The 19057-nt window shown below is 57.3% G+C and overlaps 1 protein-coding gene and 1 pseudogene across 1 annotated transcript; both read right to left on the minus strand.

Moving 5' to 3' along the window:
- Positions 1-12181: 12181 nt before the first annotated feature.
- LOC129053679 (splicing factor 3A subunit 2-like) lies at positions 12182-12986 on the minus strand (annotated as a pseudogene).
- A 130-nt stretch (positions 12987-13116) lies between these two features.
- Positions 13117-13698, minus strand: LOC129053678 (guanine nucleotide exchange factor subunit RIC1-like; the record flags this gene model as incomplete). Its single annotated transcript, XM_054545629.2, has 1 exon — positions 13117-13698. A coding segment is annotated over exon 1 (531 nt), but the record flags the coding sequence as incomplete, so codon positions are not given.
- Between the last annotated feature and the right edge of the window lie 5359 nt (positions 13699-19057).

The raw sequence follows: 19057 nt of genomic DNA on the forward strand, positions 1-19057 counted from the left end.
AGAACACGCCCGCCCAGGCCGCCCAGCCACGGCTGCCCTGCTCCCAGGCAGGGGCACAGGGCGGGGTCCCAGGGGCTCCTTGGGCCGGGGGTGGGGCTCGGCTGGATCCTGCAGTGCTGGGGCATCCACCTGACAACCGCTATCCTTCTCACCGACTCCATAAAACCCCCTAAGAAAAGCTGTGCAGGACGTCCCCGCACACGGCACTTCACGGTTACTCAGATGCTGCTGCATCCAGCTCAGGGAGTGAAGGAAAGGAAGGGAAAAAGGAAGGAAGGGGGTGCCCGCAGTGGCTCACGCCTGCGAGGTCAACACTTTGGGAGGCTGAGGCAGGAGGACCGCTTGAGCCCAGAAGTTCAAGACCAGCATGGACAACTTAGGGAAACGCCGTCTCTACAAAAAATAAAAGAATTAGCCGGGTGTAGTGGCAGGCCCTGTAGTCCCGGCTACTTGGGAGGCTGAGGCAGGAGGATCCCTTGAGGCAGGGAGGTCGAGGCTGTAGTGAGCTATGATCGCACCACTGCACTCCAGCCTGAGTGACAGAGCAAGACACTGTGTCAAAAAACATTTTTTTATTTTAAATTTTTTTTTTTTGAGACAGAGTCTCGCTGTCACCCAGGCTGGAGTGCAGTGGCATGATCTGGGCTCACTGCAAGCTCCGCCTCCCGGGGTCACGCCATTCTCCTGCCTCAGCCTCCCGAGTAGCTGGGACTACAGGCGCCCGCCACCACGCCCGGCTAATTTTTTGTATTTTTAGTAGAGACGGCGTTTCACCGTGTTAGCCAGGATGGTCTCGATCTCCTGACCTCGTGATCCGCCCGCCTCGGCCTCCCAAAGTGCTGGGATTACAGGCATGAGCCACTGCGCCTGGCCTATTTTAATTTTGAAAAGGAAGGAAGGGCCTGGGCTGGGTGCAGTGGGGAAGAAGGGGGTCCTGGCAGGGGTGACAGGATGTGGGTGCCTGCCTGGAGCCAGCCCGCCTGGAGGACCCCAGTGCCCTCCTCTCAGTGAAACACTAGGTGCTCCTTCCTCCCGGGTCACCCAGTCCTGGGCACATAAATCATCCACACCGCGACGGAGGGAACGCCTGGGTCAGCAGGAGCCACAGTTATGGTACCTCCCTGGTGGGTTTCTCGGCATCCTTGGGGAGTGGCAAGGAACTGGGAAGGGGTGGCCCCTCTGCAAGAGGCCGTGGGCACGTCGGGCGTGGAGCCCCAAATCTGAACACGGCCTTGGTGGTTCTGGGCAAATCGGTGCCCTGTTTCCCAGCTGGGCAAACCGAGGGGCGTTTCAGCTCTGCTGTGCCTGCGTGGTGGGCACAGGGCCTCAACCACAGTCGGCCCCCCAAGCGCTGCTTCCCTCCCCCTGCCCAGGAACCTGGCTCAGAGCCAGCGGCTGCAACCCTCGCACCTGGCTCCCCGGGGATCTGTGTTGAGTGACACCCGCAGGTGACGCAGCAGCTCCCAGACCAGGCTGCGCCGATGGCTGAGGGCCGATGGCTGAGGAACAGGCCGGACCCTGCTCAGTGGAACCTCCGGGGTGGCCTAGACCCTCCCTTCCAGAGAAGGCACCTGGGTCCCCGTTTCCAGGAGCTTAACCCGACCGGAGGAATGACCCCGGAGAGCAGAGCGGCCGCCCTGGCCCGGGCACACAGGCCCCGACTCCAGGCCTCAGGTTGCCTTGTCACATAGTTTCCAAATGACAGCTGCTGCCGGTGCCGGCCAGCCAGGTAGGAGAGCCGGGCCCTGCACTGGGCTGGGAGAGGCCCCCCCAGACGCCCTGGGACCACCCTGACCTGTCTATTCCCCTCGGCCCAGGTCGACAAGGTGTGAGGCACAGAGAACGTCCAAGTTCATTCAACAAACCAGAGCAGCCTACCCCGTGGGGGCTCCGTGTGCGGGAGAGGGGCCCAGAGCAGCCTACCCCGTGGGAGCTCCGTGTGCGGGAGCACGGGCCAGAGCAGCCTACCCCGTGGGGGCTCCGTGTGCGGGAGCGGGGGCCAGAGCAGCCTACCCCGTGGGGGCTCCGTGTGCGGGAGCGGGGGCCAGAGCAGCCTACCCCGTGGGAGCTCCGTGTGGGGGAGCACGGCCAGAGCAGCCTACCCCATGGGGGCTCCTTGTGCGGGAGCGGGGGCATACAGCCTGGTGCAAGCAACTTTCCCGAGTTACCTGTAAAACAGCGCTGTGGATCCGACCGGCAGGGTCTGGCACGGCACCCTCTGACGCCCACAGCCCTGGCACCGGCTGCTAAGGGGCTCTTTCCCCAGTCCCACGAGTGGAACCACAGGTCCCCGGAGGCCTCCACGGCTGTTTGCTGGAGGGGGCGGGGGAAGAGTCTCTCCCCCACCCTCCTGACATGAAAATCTGTAAAATTCTCTGCTCCTGGAGCTCTGGGCGCCCAGCAGGCCTTGGCCAGCCTGTGAGCAGACCCTACAGCCGCATCGTCCTCCCACACAGAGAACCTCAGACCCAGTGACCCGCCTCAGGAGGCCTCACACGGCCCCGGTGCCCGGCGTCTCCCCATTGACTTTTTATTTAAATGGATTTCCAAATCTCTCCTCCCCAAAGAAGCACTCTCCTCACCCCCTGCACGACCGAGGGGCCAATCTTCTGAATAGGAAACTGGATGTCGGGCTTAGTCGAGAGGCATCTTGGGCCAGGCCACGTCTAAGAAAACTATTTCCAAGCCTCCTGTACCCCTGGCCAGGGTGCAGCTCAGGCCGGCTGTCCTCTCCCCAGGCACTTCTATGGGACAATGAGACCTACTCCCTGAGATGGCAAGACTCGAATGTGGTTTCCCTCAAAGCTCAGCCAGGGGCTCACCCACCAAAGGCCATCTGCCACTGTTATGCTCCTCATTTTTTAATTTAATTTTATTTTATTTTTAAACGGTGCCTCGCTCTGTCGTCCAGGCTGGAGTGCAGTGGAGCAATCTCGGCTCACTGCAACCTCCGCCTCCCGGGTTCCAGCAATTCTCCTACCTCAGCCTCCCGAGTAGCTGGGACTACAGGTGCCCGCCACCACGCCCGGCTGATTTTGTTTTTTGTATTTTTAGTAGAGACGGGGTTTCACCGTGTTAGCCAGGATGGTCTCGATCTCCTGACCTCGTGATTCGCCCGCCTCGGCCTCCGAAAGTGCTGGGATTACAGGCGTGAGTCACCACGCCCAACCCCTGTTATGCTCCTTACGATTATTATTGTATCTTTATGAGCTCAAGCTGCTGTCCCCTCCAAGTCTGGCACATGCTGGCTGGAGACCGGCAGCACCCGGATGGGGAAGAGCAGCCGTTTGGAGTCAGCGTCGAGGAATCAGAAGCTGCCCTTCTGAGCTCTGCTGGGCACGCTGTGGGCTCCAGAGAGATTGGCCGGGTCATCCCCCACCTTCCTGGGGCGAGGGACCTGCCGAAGACAGCCGGGAAGAATGTCAACATTGTTAGGAAAACAAGCTTCAGACAGAAGCTCTGCGCGGCAGCCACCGGGAGGCAGGTGGAATTTTGCAATGGGCCACCCGTGCAGGGCGAGTGGCCCCAGGGCACACGAAGGCCCTGGCTGCCGGGGAGTTGATTTAAAGCTCGGCTGCCTATCTCCGGTGACAGGTTATTTGTGTAACCTACAGTTTTCTATGCACATAGTAATTTCCACCTCCCTCCATGTCACACAGAAGACACGTTTTTACCCTGCGTCGGAGCAGGAGAAGTGTCTAAACGAAAGGGACTTCACAAAGAGCTTGACTGACAGGCGGGCGCGGGGAGAGCTGGGATAATGTCCAGGTTATCAAAGCAGACGCAGGTGGGCAGGCGAGAACGGGCATGCTCCCCAGCTCAGAATGGCCTGTTTGGCTTGCAGGAGGTCCCAAAGCAGGAACTAACAGGCACAGGGATCGCTGGCCCCGTGCGTTTCCCTTTAAACACTGTCTAAGCTGTAACGAAGTCTGATTACAGTTTAGCTGAGATGGAAACTGAGAGGAAGGAACTATAATATTCAGCAATTACAAGCACCTTCCTCTTTGGACAATCCCATTTCACTCCTCAGCTTATGCCTGTTCCCCGTGGATCCTGACTACACACCCTAACCTCATGCTTGGCAGTTCGTAAACAAGATGCCGCTCTGTGGTGACGGCATACGCACAATGAGAAGCACGACTCTGGGGGCCAGAGAGGCCTGATCTCGGTAGCTCCCAGGCTTAGTCTCTGCGCTACCTGGGCCGAAAGAGCCGAATTCTCCGAAGCTCTGTGTCCTTGCCTGTAAAAACGGGGAAGAACGGAACTTACTTGGAAGACTTGTGTGACTCGGGTGAGGATTCAGCTGTGCACACACAAAGGGACATGAGTGAGCAAGTGTCTGGCACGGACACGGCCCGGGGTGGAACAGCAGCCCTGCCCGGTTGGCTCAGAGGCAGCCGCACACACAGAGGAGCCGTCTCAGCTCAGAGCCTGGCCTGGCCCCTCCACCTGGCCCTCTGGGAGGGGCCCCCCCGTTGCTTCTCTGGCCAAATTCCTGCATCTGGGGTCTCGAGGGGAAGAGGCCGGGATGAGTTGCTGGGTGGCCCAGCAATAAACGTTGAACAATGAGGGGGCTCAGTCTCCCTCCTACCAAATGGACCAAGTTACCTCCGAGGCCGTGGGAGGTGAATGAGTCAGTGTTTGTGAAACACTCTGAGGATCAGATGAAAGGGCTCCAGGAGGGGCTGCCCATTAGAGGTAATCACAGGGAGCTTGGCCCACACCCCCCCAGAATGAGGGCCAAGGGGCCGGGGCGGCCCCCCCGTGCGGCCGGGGGGAGGCCTGGACGCAGAGGAGGCCACAGCCAGGCCCCACTAAGCCACCTGTTCCCGGCACAGGCATCCCAGGGCCAAGGCTGCAGGGACCGTCTCTGCTGGTCACGTCCGGAGTGTGAGGCCCTGGAGGCCCTGTGCATGTCCGTGCGATGATGCCGCCCACAACGACCGAGATCGGCCGGAGGGAAATAAGGCTGGAGGCAGCAGCACCCAGGGGTGGGGCCCGGCGTGGCCCGGACCACGTAACCTCCTGCGCTTGGACGACTTCTCCCACCTACCCGGGTCTCAGCACCCTCAGTGGTCTGTGGGGAGCCTGCTGCCATGCAAGTCCCTATAATCCGAGGGCGTGGACGCCCTTTTCTGCCACCCTGGCCTGCTCCCTTCGGGGGCCGTGCCTGAGAGTGGGTGAGGGGGACCTCCCCAGCCCCTGGAGACCCTGGCTTGCCCAGGCCACATGTCCCAGTGGACACGACAGAACCAGAGGCCAGATCCACCCCGGTGCCCACCTCCAGGCCTCAGGCAGCCCAGGGTGCACGGACCGAGGGCCCCACACTGCACCATGGCAACCCCTCCCCACGGCCCCGCCCGGCCCCATCCAGGCCCTCCCATCTCTATCTCCAGCCTGGGGGTCTCCGCCTCTCTCTGACCTGGGGCCTCCACTGCACCCGCTCGGAGCCTGAGCCAGGCCCATTAAAGGTGCAAGGATTATCACAGAAGGTGGAGAGCTGTGCCAGCCACAGCAGCCCCCAGCCCCCTGCATCCACGGAGCACCTGGAGCGCGTCCCGGTGAGACCAGCCACAGGTGGGAGGGAGTCAGCGCCGACTCATGACCGCACTCTCACCAGCAGTTTCTACACTGACTGCACGTTGCAATGACAATGTTTGGGTGGTGGAGTTAAAATATAGGCTCAAACTAAATATTACTTTTTTTACATGTTTTCAGGCAGCACAAGCAGATTTAAAACCAGGCGTGAGGCTGCCAGGCAGCTCTGACCTAGAACGGCTACCTCATTTTGCGGCTGAGGACAGGAGGGCTGAGAAGGAAAGCCCTGTCCCTGCAGGGGCTAATGAATGAGAGGAGGGAGAATGAGCTACCCCCGGGAAGAATCAAATTCGGGAGGCAGGTGACCTCTGGGGCAGGCTGCAAGGACACGGGAGTAGGGAAGGGCCGCCTTCTTCTCTGGGTTTTTCTTTAAACTGCACTGCTCAGCCCAGCCATTTCCAGGAGGCCTCACGATGGGCACACCCTGAGGCCGGTGGCGGCAGCCGCCTGGCCATTGGCAGACGCGGCTGTGCTAGGCGCCTTTTCTTTCTCAGCAGGACCTGGGGTCGCTCACTGAAATAACCACGGAAACGCCGGATTCAGCGGAGGCGTCCACCTGCCCAGCCGCTCCCCCCCGGAACTTCCTCCTTCAGTCCAGGGACCGCGTCCAGCTTCTCTGGGCCCGCGTGAAGCAGGCTCGCCCCTCACCCGGCAGTGACCCAGAGTCCCGGCTTATCCATCACTGTCAGGCTCTGAGAGCAGCTCTGTTCTGAATGCCCGGCCGCTTCTGCCACACACAGGAGGGAATGGGGGTCCACGTGAGACTGGCCACTGGCAGAGGCCTGGGTCAGGCTGAAAGGTGCCTTGCGAGATGGGCACTCGCCAGCCTGCTCCAGCCAGAGCCCAGCTCCTTCTGAGAATCACACGGCCAGACAGAGGCTTGTGGAGAAGTGGGTGTCTCCCTCTCTGTCCAGCCCCAGCTGCACGGAAGCAAAGCCGGCCCCAGCGTGACTGAGTCCAGAGCCCAGCCCTGAGCACTCACCAAGGGCCAGGATGAGTCAGTGCATGGGGCAGGTGCCGCCCCCACGACCTCATTCCCAAGTTCCCTCTGTGTCCCCGCAGCCTGTGCTGGCCAGGGCGGCAGGAGGGCATGGCAGGTGCTCCCAGAGCTCGCTTCTCTGCGTGTTCCCGCCACCCTCCCTCCCTGGTCCTGCGGGCTGCCGGCCTCAGGATCCAGGTCGCCTTAGGTGGCAAAGTTGGGGCCGTGCCCCACCTGCCTTCACTGGCTCATGTTGATTCCTTCATCTATGAGATAGTCTGAGCTTGAGGCTTGGAAACTCTCCTCTGCCAGACCTAGCTCTGGGCCGTGGATGCACAGAGCCCTGAGCTCAGAGACCAGGAGAGGCCGGCACCATGCTCCACCTGGCCGGCGGCTCCAGGTCATCTGGAGTGTCCCAAAGCTGCAAGGCTAAGGGAGGCTCCCCCTCCCTGGAGGGGCCCAGGCAGCCCTTGTGATGGAGCCAGGGATGGTCCCTGACCCCAGGAGCTCCCTCTCCTCCCACAGACCCGTCTCCCTCAGGGCTGTCTTAACTTGGGATCACCTGGAAATAGGTTTATGGGGAGGCCATCCCAGGGAACTTTCGCAGGAATGAGGGCTGAGGCGGGGAAGGGCTGTTGTCACCACCATAGGGGACTGCCCCAGTGAGGGGCCGGCACGGGACCCTCAGAGTCTTCCCACCCAAGGGTCATGAGAGCCGGGTCAGAGGTCGCAGGCTGCTCCTAGGGCCTCTAGATCTCTGGAGAGCCCTTGGCTGCAGTTTGCAGATGCCAATGGCTGGAGGTCAGCTGGCACTCCCACCACAATAGCCAGCGGACAACAACAGCGTGAGCACAGAGATGGGCACCCCCCCGTGTCCACTCGGCCGGGCCACAGTGCCCAGCGGTACGGTCAAGCCCCGTCCAGGTGCCAGTGTGGCTGTGCTGCAGATATGATCGACACGCACAATTGGCTAATTGTAAGTGCTGCAGATCACCCTCCGAGATGTGGCTGGGCCTCAGCTGCAGTTGAAGATGAACACTGAGGCTTCCTGGAGAAGGGCCTCTGCCCCAAGACTGCAACATAAAATCCTGCCCGGGCTCCCAGCCTGCTCTCCTGAGGGCCTGCTGCAGATTTCAGATTCATCAGCCTGGACCATCACGTGGGCCAGTGCATTAAATCAATCTCCCTGTGTCTGTGTCTCTGTCTCTCTCCCTCTGAAGGGCGCTGACTGATACAGGACCCTCTGTGTCTCTGCCTCAGGGCCAGGCTCCAGCCCCCGAGAGCCCCTGGTGGCTCAGCTTCTTTCCCACAGCCCTGCTTTCCATGAGGATGCTTTCGGCCCTTGGTGCTCTCTGTGTTATGGATTTATAGGGCTGTGTCCTGGGCCTGGACCTAAGGGGGTCAGGAGCAATGTCTGGACTTCCTGCCACCCTCAAGGTGCGTAGGTATGTGTGTGCTCAGGATGATTTATGTGGAGGAAACTTGGGGGAAACTCCTTGCAAATAAACCTCTGAGATCCTACAGACCTCAGGGGGATGGCAGCAATGGTCGGAGCCCACTGCTCAGTCTACAGATGGAGAAACTGAGGCCCAAAGAATGCTTTGGCCTCTAGGTATGCCCTTGATTTCTGACCCTTAAGAGAAGCTGAGGAGTATGAGCATTTACTGTGCACCGTGTGGGCTGTCCACCTCCCTGAGATGTGGAGGACAGAGGCCCCTGTAACCAAGGCAAGGGTGACTGTCCTGGGGACTCCCGGCAGGCGGGCTGGAATCTGGTGGTACTGAGAGTGTCCTCTGCACACTCCAGGGACAGTGGTCATGCAGGGGTAACCCTCATTCAAGCCAAGTGGGCATTCTCTATGGGTCCCTGTGCCCCCAAGCCCCAGGAATGGACTGGAGCCCTGGGTGTTGGCCACGATCACTGCAGAACGGAAGGTGAAGAGGAGGCAGAGGTCAATGTTCCTTCTTCCGGGTCCAGGGCCCAGCTCACACACCAGGCCTTGTTCTGGGCCCTCAGAGTATACTGCTGCCCTTACCAAGACCAAGCCCTCCCTGCACTGAGCAGTGGCCCCAGACCCAAGACGCCAGAGAGCTTCTGGTGTGGAGAATCGTGTAGAGACCATTGGGCCCAAGGTCCCCTTCTTACAGTGGGGAGACAAAAGAGACCTGTCCAAAGTCAGCTAGGACCCCAGTATCCCAGAACGCCCATCCCCGGCCCCTGCCAGCCCTCTTTTTTTGTTCTCCTGCTCCTAAGCGGTAACGGGAGATGGGGTCCATATTGTCGTGGAGTTTGGAAAGTATTTTAGGGTACTGCAGCTGTCGTCACAAAAACCACAAGCTGAGGGTCTTAAACAACACGCATTTATTTCTCACAACTCTGAAGGCTGGACGTCTAAGATCAAGGAACCAGCACAGCTGGTTTCTCCACAGGCCTCTCTCCTCAACTTCTAGACGGCAGCCTTCCCCCAGATCCTCACACAGCCTCTCCTCTGTGCACAGACAGCGGGGATCCCTGGTGTCTCTTCCTCCTCCCATAAGAACACTGGTCCTACAGGATTAGGATTAGGGCCCCAACCTTATGGGATCGTTCAATCTTATTACCTCCTGAAATGACTTGTCTCCAAATATAGTCACGTGGGGGATACAGCTTCCACCTATAAATTTGGAGGATGCCATTCCATTCGTAACAGAATCAAATGCTAGAGTGGAACTACTCTATTTAAAAGCTCCAGCGTATCCAGGCCGCAGCACATAATGAGGTAGGAAGAGCCGGAGGAGGCCTGGCTGGCCATGGGAGACACGTCCATCTCACTGCTGGTTCATAAACACGTGGGCACCCGGGAAGCTGGAGTGTGGCCCACGTGACGTGGGCGCCCACCACCACAATGGGGCCAGTTAATAAACACGTGGGCACCCGGGAAGCTGGAGCATGGCCAATGTGACGTGGACGCCCACCACCACGATGGGGCCAGTTCATAAACACGTGGGCACCCGGGAAGCTGGAGCGTGGCCTGTGTGACGTGGGTGCCCACCACCACTATGGGGCCAGTTCATAAACACGTGGGCACCCGGGAAGCTGGAGCGTGGCCTGTGTGACATGGGTGCCCACCACCACTACGGGGCCAGTTCATAAATACGTGGGCACCCGGGAAGCTGGAGCATGGCCTGTGTGACGTGGGCGCCCACCACCACGATGGGGCCGGTTCATAAACACGTGGGCACCCGGGAAGCTGGAGCGTGGCCTGTGTGACGTGGGCGCCCACCACCACCATGGGGCCGGTTCATAAACACGTGGGTACCCGGGAAGCTGGAGCGTGGCCTGTGTGACGTGGGCGCCCACCACCACAATGGGGCCGGTTCATAAACACGTGGGCACCCGGGAAGCTGGAGCGTGGCCTGTGTGACGTGGACGCCCACCACCACGATGGGGCCAGTTCATAAACACGTGGGCACCCGGGAAGCTGGAGCGTGGCCTGTGTGATGTGGGTGCCCACCACCACTATGGGGCCAGTTCATAAACATGTGGGCACCTGGGAAGCTGGAGCATGGCCTGTGTGACGTGGGCGCCCACCACCACGATGGGGCCGGTTCATAATCACGTGGGCACCCGGGAAGCTGGAGCATGGCCAATGTGACGTGGACGCCCACCACCACTATGGGGCCAGTTCATAAACACGTGGGCACCCGGGAAGCTGGAGCGTGGCCTGTGTGACGTGGGTGCCCACCACCACGATGGGGCCAGTTCATAAACACGTGGGCACCCGGGAAGCTGGAGCATGGCCTGTGTGACGTGGGCGCCCACCACCACGATGGGGCCGGTTCATAAACACGTGGGCACCCGGGAAGCTGGAGCATGGCCTGTGTGACGTGGGCGCCCACCACCAGGATGAGGCTGGTTGTGTCACCATCAGGCGAGGAAGCCATCACACCTTGCACTGCCAAGGGGGAAGGAAGGAGGAAGAAGATGAGAAAATGCCAGTGATGCCACTGCTCCCACCCGAGTCACCTCATTGGACCCTCACGGTGACCATGCTGAGCCCTCGTTGGCCAATTTTTAAAGAAAGGGTCATTGGTTTGCCTCAAGTCATACTGACTTCCTTGGGGTGAAGTCGATTTGCACCCAGGGCCCTCAGACTCCAGGTCCAGTGCTCCTTCCACCCCCCACCCTCGCCACACCCACACACAGCCAGCTGTGCGGAGGAGAGGCAGGCTTTTTCCGGAACTGGCCGGGCAGCGAGAGGTCCCTGGCTGCCGATGCTGGCTGTTCCCGCGGCTGATACTTGAGCCCTGGACATGGTTATTTTTTATCCATTAAGTAATTCCAGTGGAGACCAGAAAGAAATTGAGACCCACCTTGGCCAGGGCCAGCAAGACTGCCGAGATAAAAGGTCACACTGAGGGTGCCTGTCCGGCCTCCTCTTGTTCCAACCCAGCTTCTGAATGAAAGCCGAACTCCAGGAAACTCACAGGTGTCCACCCACAGTACCCGGCCACCACCCAGCCCTTGGGGCAACTCCCTGCTGAGAAACAGCAGCAGGGAGACTGACCGCCTGGGTTCAGATCACCGGTGGCTTCTCCCCAGCATGTGGGCTCCTCCCCCAGCTCTTCTCCTGTCTGCAAATTGAAATCTCCCCTATAGGAGTTCATGTGAGCTCATTGCTGTGTGAGGAGCCCAAAGTGTGCTCGGTGCACAGCAGGTGCTCAATAAATGTGGCTCCCAGCCTGTTGCCCGCCACAGGCTCAAGGGCTCTGTGGAACAATGCCTGGCACTCAGAAATGCCCCCACAGGGCCCCCAGCCCTGAGGGCAAAAGACATTGTGAGTCCCTTTGGTTTCTGTGCTTTATTTCCCCCGTGCCTTAAAGCACTGGAGTATCAGCCTCATAGGGTGGGGCTGTATCTTGTCACTGCATCCCCTTGCCTAGAGCCACATCTGACTCAGAGGAGGTAACAATAGCTAATGGATGGATGGATGGCAGATAAAGGATGGATGGAGGATGGATGGATGGATGGATGGATGGATGGATGGTGGATGGAGGATAAAAGATAGATGGTGGAAGGACGGATGGTAGATGGTGAATGAATGGATGGTGGATGAATGGATGGTGGATGAAGGATAAATGGTGGATGGATGGTGAATGGTGGATGGATGGATGGTGGATGGTGGATGGATGAGAATGGAGGATGAATGGTGGATGGATGGTGGGTGGATGGATGGATGGAGGGATGGATGGACAGATGGATTCATGGATGCATGGATGGATGGATGGATGGATGATGAATGGTGGACGGATGGATGGAGGATGAATGGTGGATGGATGGATGGATGGATGGATGGATGGATGGATGGATGATGAATGGTGGATGGAAGGATGGATGCATGGATGGTGGATGGATGGATGGATGGATGGTGGATGGATGGATGGATGAATGAATGGATGGATGGATGGATGGATGATGAATGGTGGATGGAAGGATGGATGCATGGATGGTGGATGGATGGATGGATGGATGGTGGATGGATGGATAGATGAATGAATGGTGGATGGATGGTGGATGGATGGATGAGAATGGGGGATGAATGGTGGATGGATGGATGATGGATGGATGGATGCATGAATGGATAGATGGATGGATGGAGGATGAATGGTGGATGGAGGATGGATGGAGGATGGATGGTAGATGGATGGATGGATGAGAATAGAGGATGAATGTTGGATGGATGGATGGATGGTGGACGGATGGATGCATGAATGGATAGATGGATGGATGGAGGATGAATGGTGGATGGATGGATGGATGGATGGATGGATGATGAATGGTGGATGGATGGTGGATGGATGGATGGATGGATGGATGGTGGATGGATGGATGCATGAATGGATAGATGGATGGATGGAGGATGAATGGTGGATGGAGGATGGATGGAGGATGGATGGTAGATGGATGGATGGATGAGAATAGAGGATGAATGTTGGATGGATGGATGGATGGTGGACGGATGGATGCATGAATGGATAGATGGATGGATGGAGGATGAATGGTGGATGGATGGATGGATGGATGGATGGATGGATGGATGGATGGATGATGAATGGTGGATGGATGGTGGATGGATGGATGGATGGATGGATGGTGGATGGATGGATGAGAATGGAGGATGAATGGTGGATGGATGGATGGATGGTGGATGGATGGATGGTGGATGTATGGATGGATGGTGGATGGATGGATGGATGGATGGTGGATGGATGGATGAGAATGGAGGATGAATGGTGGGTGGATGGATGGATGGATGGTGGATGCATGGATGCATGAATGGATAGATGGATGGAGGATGAATGGTGGATGGAGGATGGATGGAGGATGGATGGTGGATGGATGGATGGACGAGAATGGAGGATGGATGGTGGATAGATGGATGGATGAGAATGGAGGATGGATGGTGAATGGATGGATGGATGGATGAGAATGGAGGATGGATGGTGGATGGATGGATGGTGGATGGATGGATGGATGGTGGATGGAGGATGGATGGAGGATGGATGGTGGATGGATGGATGGATGAGAATGGAGGATGGATGGTGAATGGATGGATGGATGGATGAGAATGGAGGATGGATGGTGGATGGATGGATGGTGGATGGATGGATGGATGGTGGATGGATGGATGAGAATGGAGGATGAATGGTGGATGGAGGATGGATGGTGGATGGATGGATGGATGAGAATAGAGGATGAATGTTGGATGGATGGTTGGATGGTGGATGGATGGATGCATGAATGGATAGATGGATGGATGGAGGATGAATGGTGGATGGATGGATGGATGGATGGATGGATGGATGATGAATGGTGGATGAATGGTGGATGGATGGATGGATGGATGGTGGATGGATGGATGAGAATGGAGGATAAATGGTGGATGGATGGATGGATGGTGGATGGATGCATGAATGGATAGATGGATGGATGGAGGATGAATGGTGGATGGAGGATGGATGGAGGATGGATGGTGGATGGATGGATGAGAATGGAGGATGGATGGTGGATGGATGGATGGATGGATGCATGGATGGATGGATGAGAATGGAGGATGAATAGTGGATGGATGGTGGATGGATGGTGGGTGGATGGATGGATGGATGAGAATGGAGGATGAATGGTGGATGGATGGTGGATGGATGGATGGTGGATGGTGGATGGATGAGAATGCAGGATGAATGGTGGATGGATGGTGAATGGTGGAGGTATCGTGGATGGTGGATGGACGCATGGGCGGATGGATGGATGGATGGATGCATGTATGGATGGATGAACAGTGGATGGGTGGTGGATGGATGGTGGATGGATGGATGCATGGATGCATGGATGCATGGATGGATGGATGGATGGATGAATGGTGGACGGATGGTGGATGGAGGGATGCAGAATGGAGGATGAATGGTGGATGGATGGATGGTGGATGGAGGATGAGTGATGGATGGATGGATGGATGATAGAGGATAGATGGTGAATAGATGGATGGTGGATGGAGAATGGTAGATGGGTGAATGGATGAGTATGTGGATGTATAGATGGATGGGTGGGTGAATAGATGCATGGGGGGTTGGATGGATGGATGGATGGGAAGGTGGGTGGGTGAATGGATGAGTGGGTGGGTGGGTGGATGGATGGATGGATGGGTGTGTGGACGAATGTGGACAGACTGGCATAGCCCACACGGGTTCTAGCCCTTCAGCTGGGCAGCTGGAGGAGGTTTCTCAGCCTGGGGCTCTTAGCCTCTGTTTCTGAGGAGTAGTCCCAGGCCCTTCTTTGCAGTTGGGAAAGTCAATTCCCCAAATCCCTCCCCTTTCAGTATCTAAACTGAGCAGATTCTACTTGAGGGAAAGGAGCCCCAGGTGAACTGGACATCTCCCATCCCTCCACACTCTCCTAGTGGCTGCAGGGACAGGGGAGACCCCTAGGCACCCACTGGGTGCTCCCTGTGCCACAGGAGTCGACGCACAGCACCCTGCAGGGGCTCTGCTGGGGACTCTCATCCTGTTTACACGGCAGAGCCCGTGGTCTATCCCACAGCCACTGCCTACCTCGTCCATCCTGCAGCTACCACATACCTTCCTGGCCACTGAGTTAGGATCTGGGGTAACCCCGAGGCAGCCCTTACCCTCCCTTGACCTTTGAAACAGGGTCTTTGACCCCACTGGTGGGCTCTGAGAAATATCTCCCCTTTCCTTCCACCCACTTCCCCACCAGGAAGCTGCACCTGCCAAAGCCCTGTGACGTTCTAGGGACATTCGCTACCCTTTGCATGAGACAGAGGCACACGCAGAGACGCAGAGCCCCCTGAGGCCTGGGCCATCAGCTAAGGGTCAGCTCAAAGCTTCCCAGGTCCCAGATACCAAAGGGTCCTGGGGCCTCCACTCTGACGCAGGGGCTGGAGCCCCGCCCCAAGCTTCCCTGCACTCACAGAGCCAGAGCCAGAACCATCCATCCTGACCCAGGAGGGCCTCCCCGGCCTCACAGCCTCCGAGCCCAGCTCTGCAGAGGTGGCGCGGCCAACAGGAGCTATAAACGGGATGTGTCTTTAGCCTTGCTGCCAACTCTTGAGAAGCACGCCCCAGAGGCACAGACCCTTCCAAGTTTCTCCCTTTTCTTTCTTCAAAATGCAGTCGCTGGCTCCCCATCAAGAGGCCTCCTCTGAGTTCTGAGTGTTTCTCCCTCTGCGAGCTCAGCCTTGTGTCTTGACCCCCAGAAATGGTCTCAGTGCTTCTTCCTGAGAACCCCGGAATCCAAGGGGCATGGCCCCCAGCCAGGGTCCCCGGGGTCCTGACTCCACCCAATCACACACAGACTCCACTTCCAGCAGGGAGCGAGGCCCCTTGCCTCCGGGGCAGCAGCCACTTGTGTGGGGAGAGGTTGGGGTCAGCTGATGTGGGCTGGGGGCACCCCAATCTCCAGCTGGCCTAGAGTCTCCAAGAGCAAAGCAAGCCGGAACTGGAGCCGCGCGAAAGTCCGGCAGTGGTGGTGGTTCTCCTGCTGCCCTGCACGCGCCATGGCCAGAGTGGCCAGTGCACCCATGATGTGCTGCAGGGGCGAGGCGGGGCGAGGCGGGCCTGTACCAGGGAGAGATGACCTGGCCCCACCAGCCAGCACCCCGTCACCAGCACCCCATCACCCTTCATGCCTCACCCTGTCTCCTTGGGTCCCTCTCCCTACTCAGCACACACAGTGACCTTTCATGTTCTCCAGTGGGTCCTTTTAGACTCAGAGTAAGACCCTCACCCCTCCCTGGCCTGCCAGACGCTCTAACATCTGGTCCCCATTCCCCCAACCCCTGCCTGGCGTGCTGTCCTGGTCGCCCCCCTAGACCCCATCCTCATCCTCCAGCTCTTGGCTCAGATGTCCCCTCAAGAGGCCCCTGAGGCCCCACCCCACTCTCTGCAGCCCCCAGCCTGCCCCTTCCCCACTGCGGGCTCGGGCCCAGGTCCGGACTTGTTGAGGCCCCACCTCCTTCACAGCCACAGCGGCAGCCCAGGGCCTAACAGAGCACGCAGCAGGCGCCTGCAATCTGCCCGGAGACGAACTGCCCTGAGCATTTGCTGCAATCTGCCCACGGATGCAGGAATGAGTGCCCTGAGCATTTGGGAAGGAAGAGAAAGGGAGGGAGGGGGAGGGGAAAGCAGTGGGGAGGGAGAGGGAAGAGGAAAAGATGGAGGTGGGGAGAAGGGAGAGAGGAGGGAGGATGGAGAGATGGAGAAAAGAAGGAGGAGGGAGAGAGGGAGGAGGGAGAGAAGAGGGAGGAAGGAGAAAAGAGAGAGAAGAGAGAGGGAGGCGAAGGAAAGGAAGAAGGAGGGAGGAGGGAGTGGGGAGGGAGAGGAATGAGGGACGACGGAGACGGAGGAGGGAGAGGGAGGGGGAGGAGGGAGAGATGGAGGGAGGGAGGGAGGACTACTCCGATAGAGGGGGCGCCTCTTGTCCGAGGGGAGCGAAGGGACACCCTGGCCAGGGGAACCGGAAGTGGTTGGATTCCACAGGCAGAGGGGGAGGCCCCAGGATGACAGGAATGGCCCCGGCACAGGAGCAGAGCAGGGACCCTGCAGGACGTGTTCAGGGTGCCCAGCCTCCCATCTCCCTCTGCCTCGTGGGCCTGGATGTGCAGGAAGGTAAGTCAGAGCCTGGCTCAGCCCAGGCTGCCGAAGCTTTGTAAGAAAAATAAACCCCACGCTCCGGGGTTTCCCTGGCCTCCCGGTCAACAGCGCCCTCCAATGTGAGCCCTGACGGGGGCTCAGGATCAGCCTCCACCTGCCTCTCCCCCTCCCAGGACCCTGCATGGCTCCCTGTGGCCCATGGTGAGGCAGGGAGGGCTCCACGTGTAGCCCCGGGCCATGCCAACTCTCTTGTTCTCCGCCCCTGGTGCCCTAGGCTGGAACCCCCTCTGTCTGCAGCACCCAGCCCGATTGCTCCTTTGGGCAGTTTCAGGTGGATCTCGCCTTCCTCAAGACCCTCCCAATCCTACCTGCCCCACCCTGCACCAGCCGAGGGCCCAGGCTCCCCGGGCCCAGCAGTGACAAGTGCCTTGCCCGGCGCCAGCAGTGTGTGAGCCCGCGCAGCCGGCGTGGTTCCCTGGACGTCAGCAAGGGCCCCACATCACCCTGCAGGGGCTGGGCACTGAGGAGCTGCCTCCCGAGGACTGGGTGCTGCCGCTGGGGAGCCCAGGTCCAGGCTCCTTCCCCGACTCTCTGCTGCCCCAGCCCGTGTGGCCTACTGGGCTTGTTTATGTTGCTATTGTGTTTGTGGCTGTTTTGGGGGGTTTTTTGAGACAGGGCCTCGCTCAGTCACCCAGGCTGAAATGCAGTGGCAAGATCACGGCTCACCGCAGGGTTGACCTCCCGGGCCCCCTGGATCTTCCCACCTCAGCCTCCTGAGTAGCTAAGATGACAGGTGCACGTCACCACACCCAGCTGATTTTTTAATTTTTTTTTATTTTTTGTAGAGATGGAGTCTTGCTATGTTGCTGGTCTCAAACTCCTGGCCCTAAGCGATCCTCCCACCTCAACCTCAAAAGCTCCGGGATGACAGGCGTGAGCCACTGCACCTGGCCTGACCTTGATTTCAGGGATGGTTTCACAGCGTCCACTTACGTCAAAACATATCGGATTATATTCTTTAAGTATGGGCAGCTTGTTGTTTGACAATTTCAACTCAATAAAGCTGTTTTACAAAATATATATATATATTAAAAAGAAAGAAATGTGATATCGAAATGAGACAGCAGTCATAGGAAGAAAGGTTAACATGGATTCCTTTCCTACACTTTACACCGGAAATATATGTGAATTGTCAGAGATCTAATGTGAATGGATCACAGATAGAATCACAAAATGACATAAAACCACAACAAGGGGTCGTCTGTGCTGGGGGCAGCTCCGTGTCTGGATTCCGTGGTGAAAAGGGACGCAGAACTGTGCAGTCACCCCCGTGACACGTTCCCAGCTGTGACTGAGCCTCTAGTTCCCAAGACGCCACCACTGGGGGAAGAGGGACTTCCTGTGCCATTTTCACAACTTCCTGGGGATCGCTAACCATTTCCAAATAAAAAGCGTTTGAAATGGATGAGCAAAGCCTGAAGGCCTGGAAGGAAACACGAATGGGCTTTGCTGTATTCTCTGTATTTAAAAAACAACTTTTGCTGGGCGCGGTGGCTCACGCTGGTAATCCCAGCACTTTGGGAGGGCGAGGCGGGTGGATCACTTGAGGTCAGGAGTTTGAAGCCAGCCTGGCCAACATGGAGAAACCCCGTCTCTACTAAAAATACAAAAATTAGCTGGGCGTGGTGGCTCACGCCTGTAATCCCAGCCACTCAGGAGGCTGAGGCACAAGAATCGCTTGAACCCGGGAGGCGGAGGTTGCGGTGAGCCGAGATCACGCCACTGCACTCCAGCCTGGGCGAAAGAGTGAGACCCATCTCAACATTAATTAATTAATTAAATAAAATTAAAAACAACTTTTGCTTTTACAAAAAAAGACAAGAAATTAAACAGATGAATGCAAAATGGGAAAACATTTTCAGGTCGTATCATGGCCAAACTTGGGTTTGGGTTAATAGCTCTGATGCATTAATAGCTTCTACAAATAAAGAAAAAGGCAAACATTATTTTTTAAAATGGCCCAAAGAAATGAATAAATAACAGAAAAGGAAAATTCCAGTGTCCTTTAATTATATGAAAACATTCTAAAAAAAATAGCAAGTAGAAAAATTGTAAACTGAAGCAGTTTTACCAATGGAACATTAATTTTTTTTATGTTGGTATTCTAATCTGCTAGTAAATTTTTTAAGTATAATTCAGGCAACTCAGCTAAGTGATCCACTATAAGTTTTATGAAATCTTAATGTAGGAAGAGTATTTCCAATGAGAATGTCGTGTGCAAATTCAGATGTTCTGTAAGTGTGACATACACACCAAATTTTGAAAACTTTGT

The sequence above is a fragment of the Pongo abelii genome, chromosome 6 (genome assembly GCF_028885655.2).
Source record: "Pongo abelii isolate AG06213 chromosome 6, NHGRI_mPonAbe1-v2.0_pri, whole genome shotgun sequence".
Classification (NCBI taxonomy): Eukaryota; Metazoa; Chordata; class Mammalia; order Primates; family Hominidae; genus Pongo; species Pongo abelii.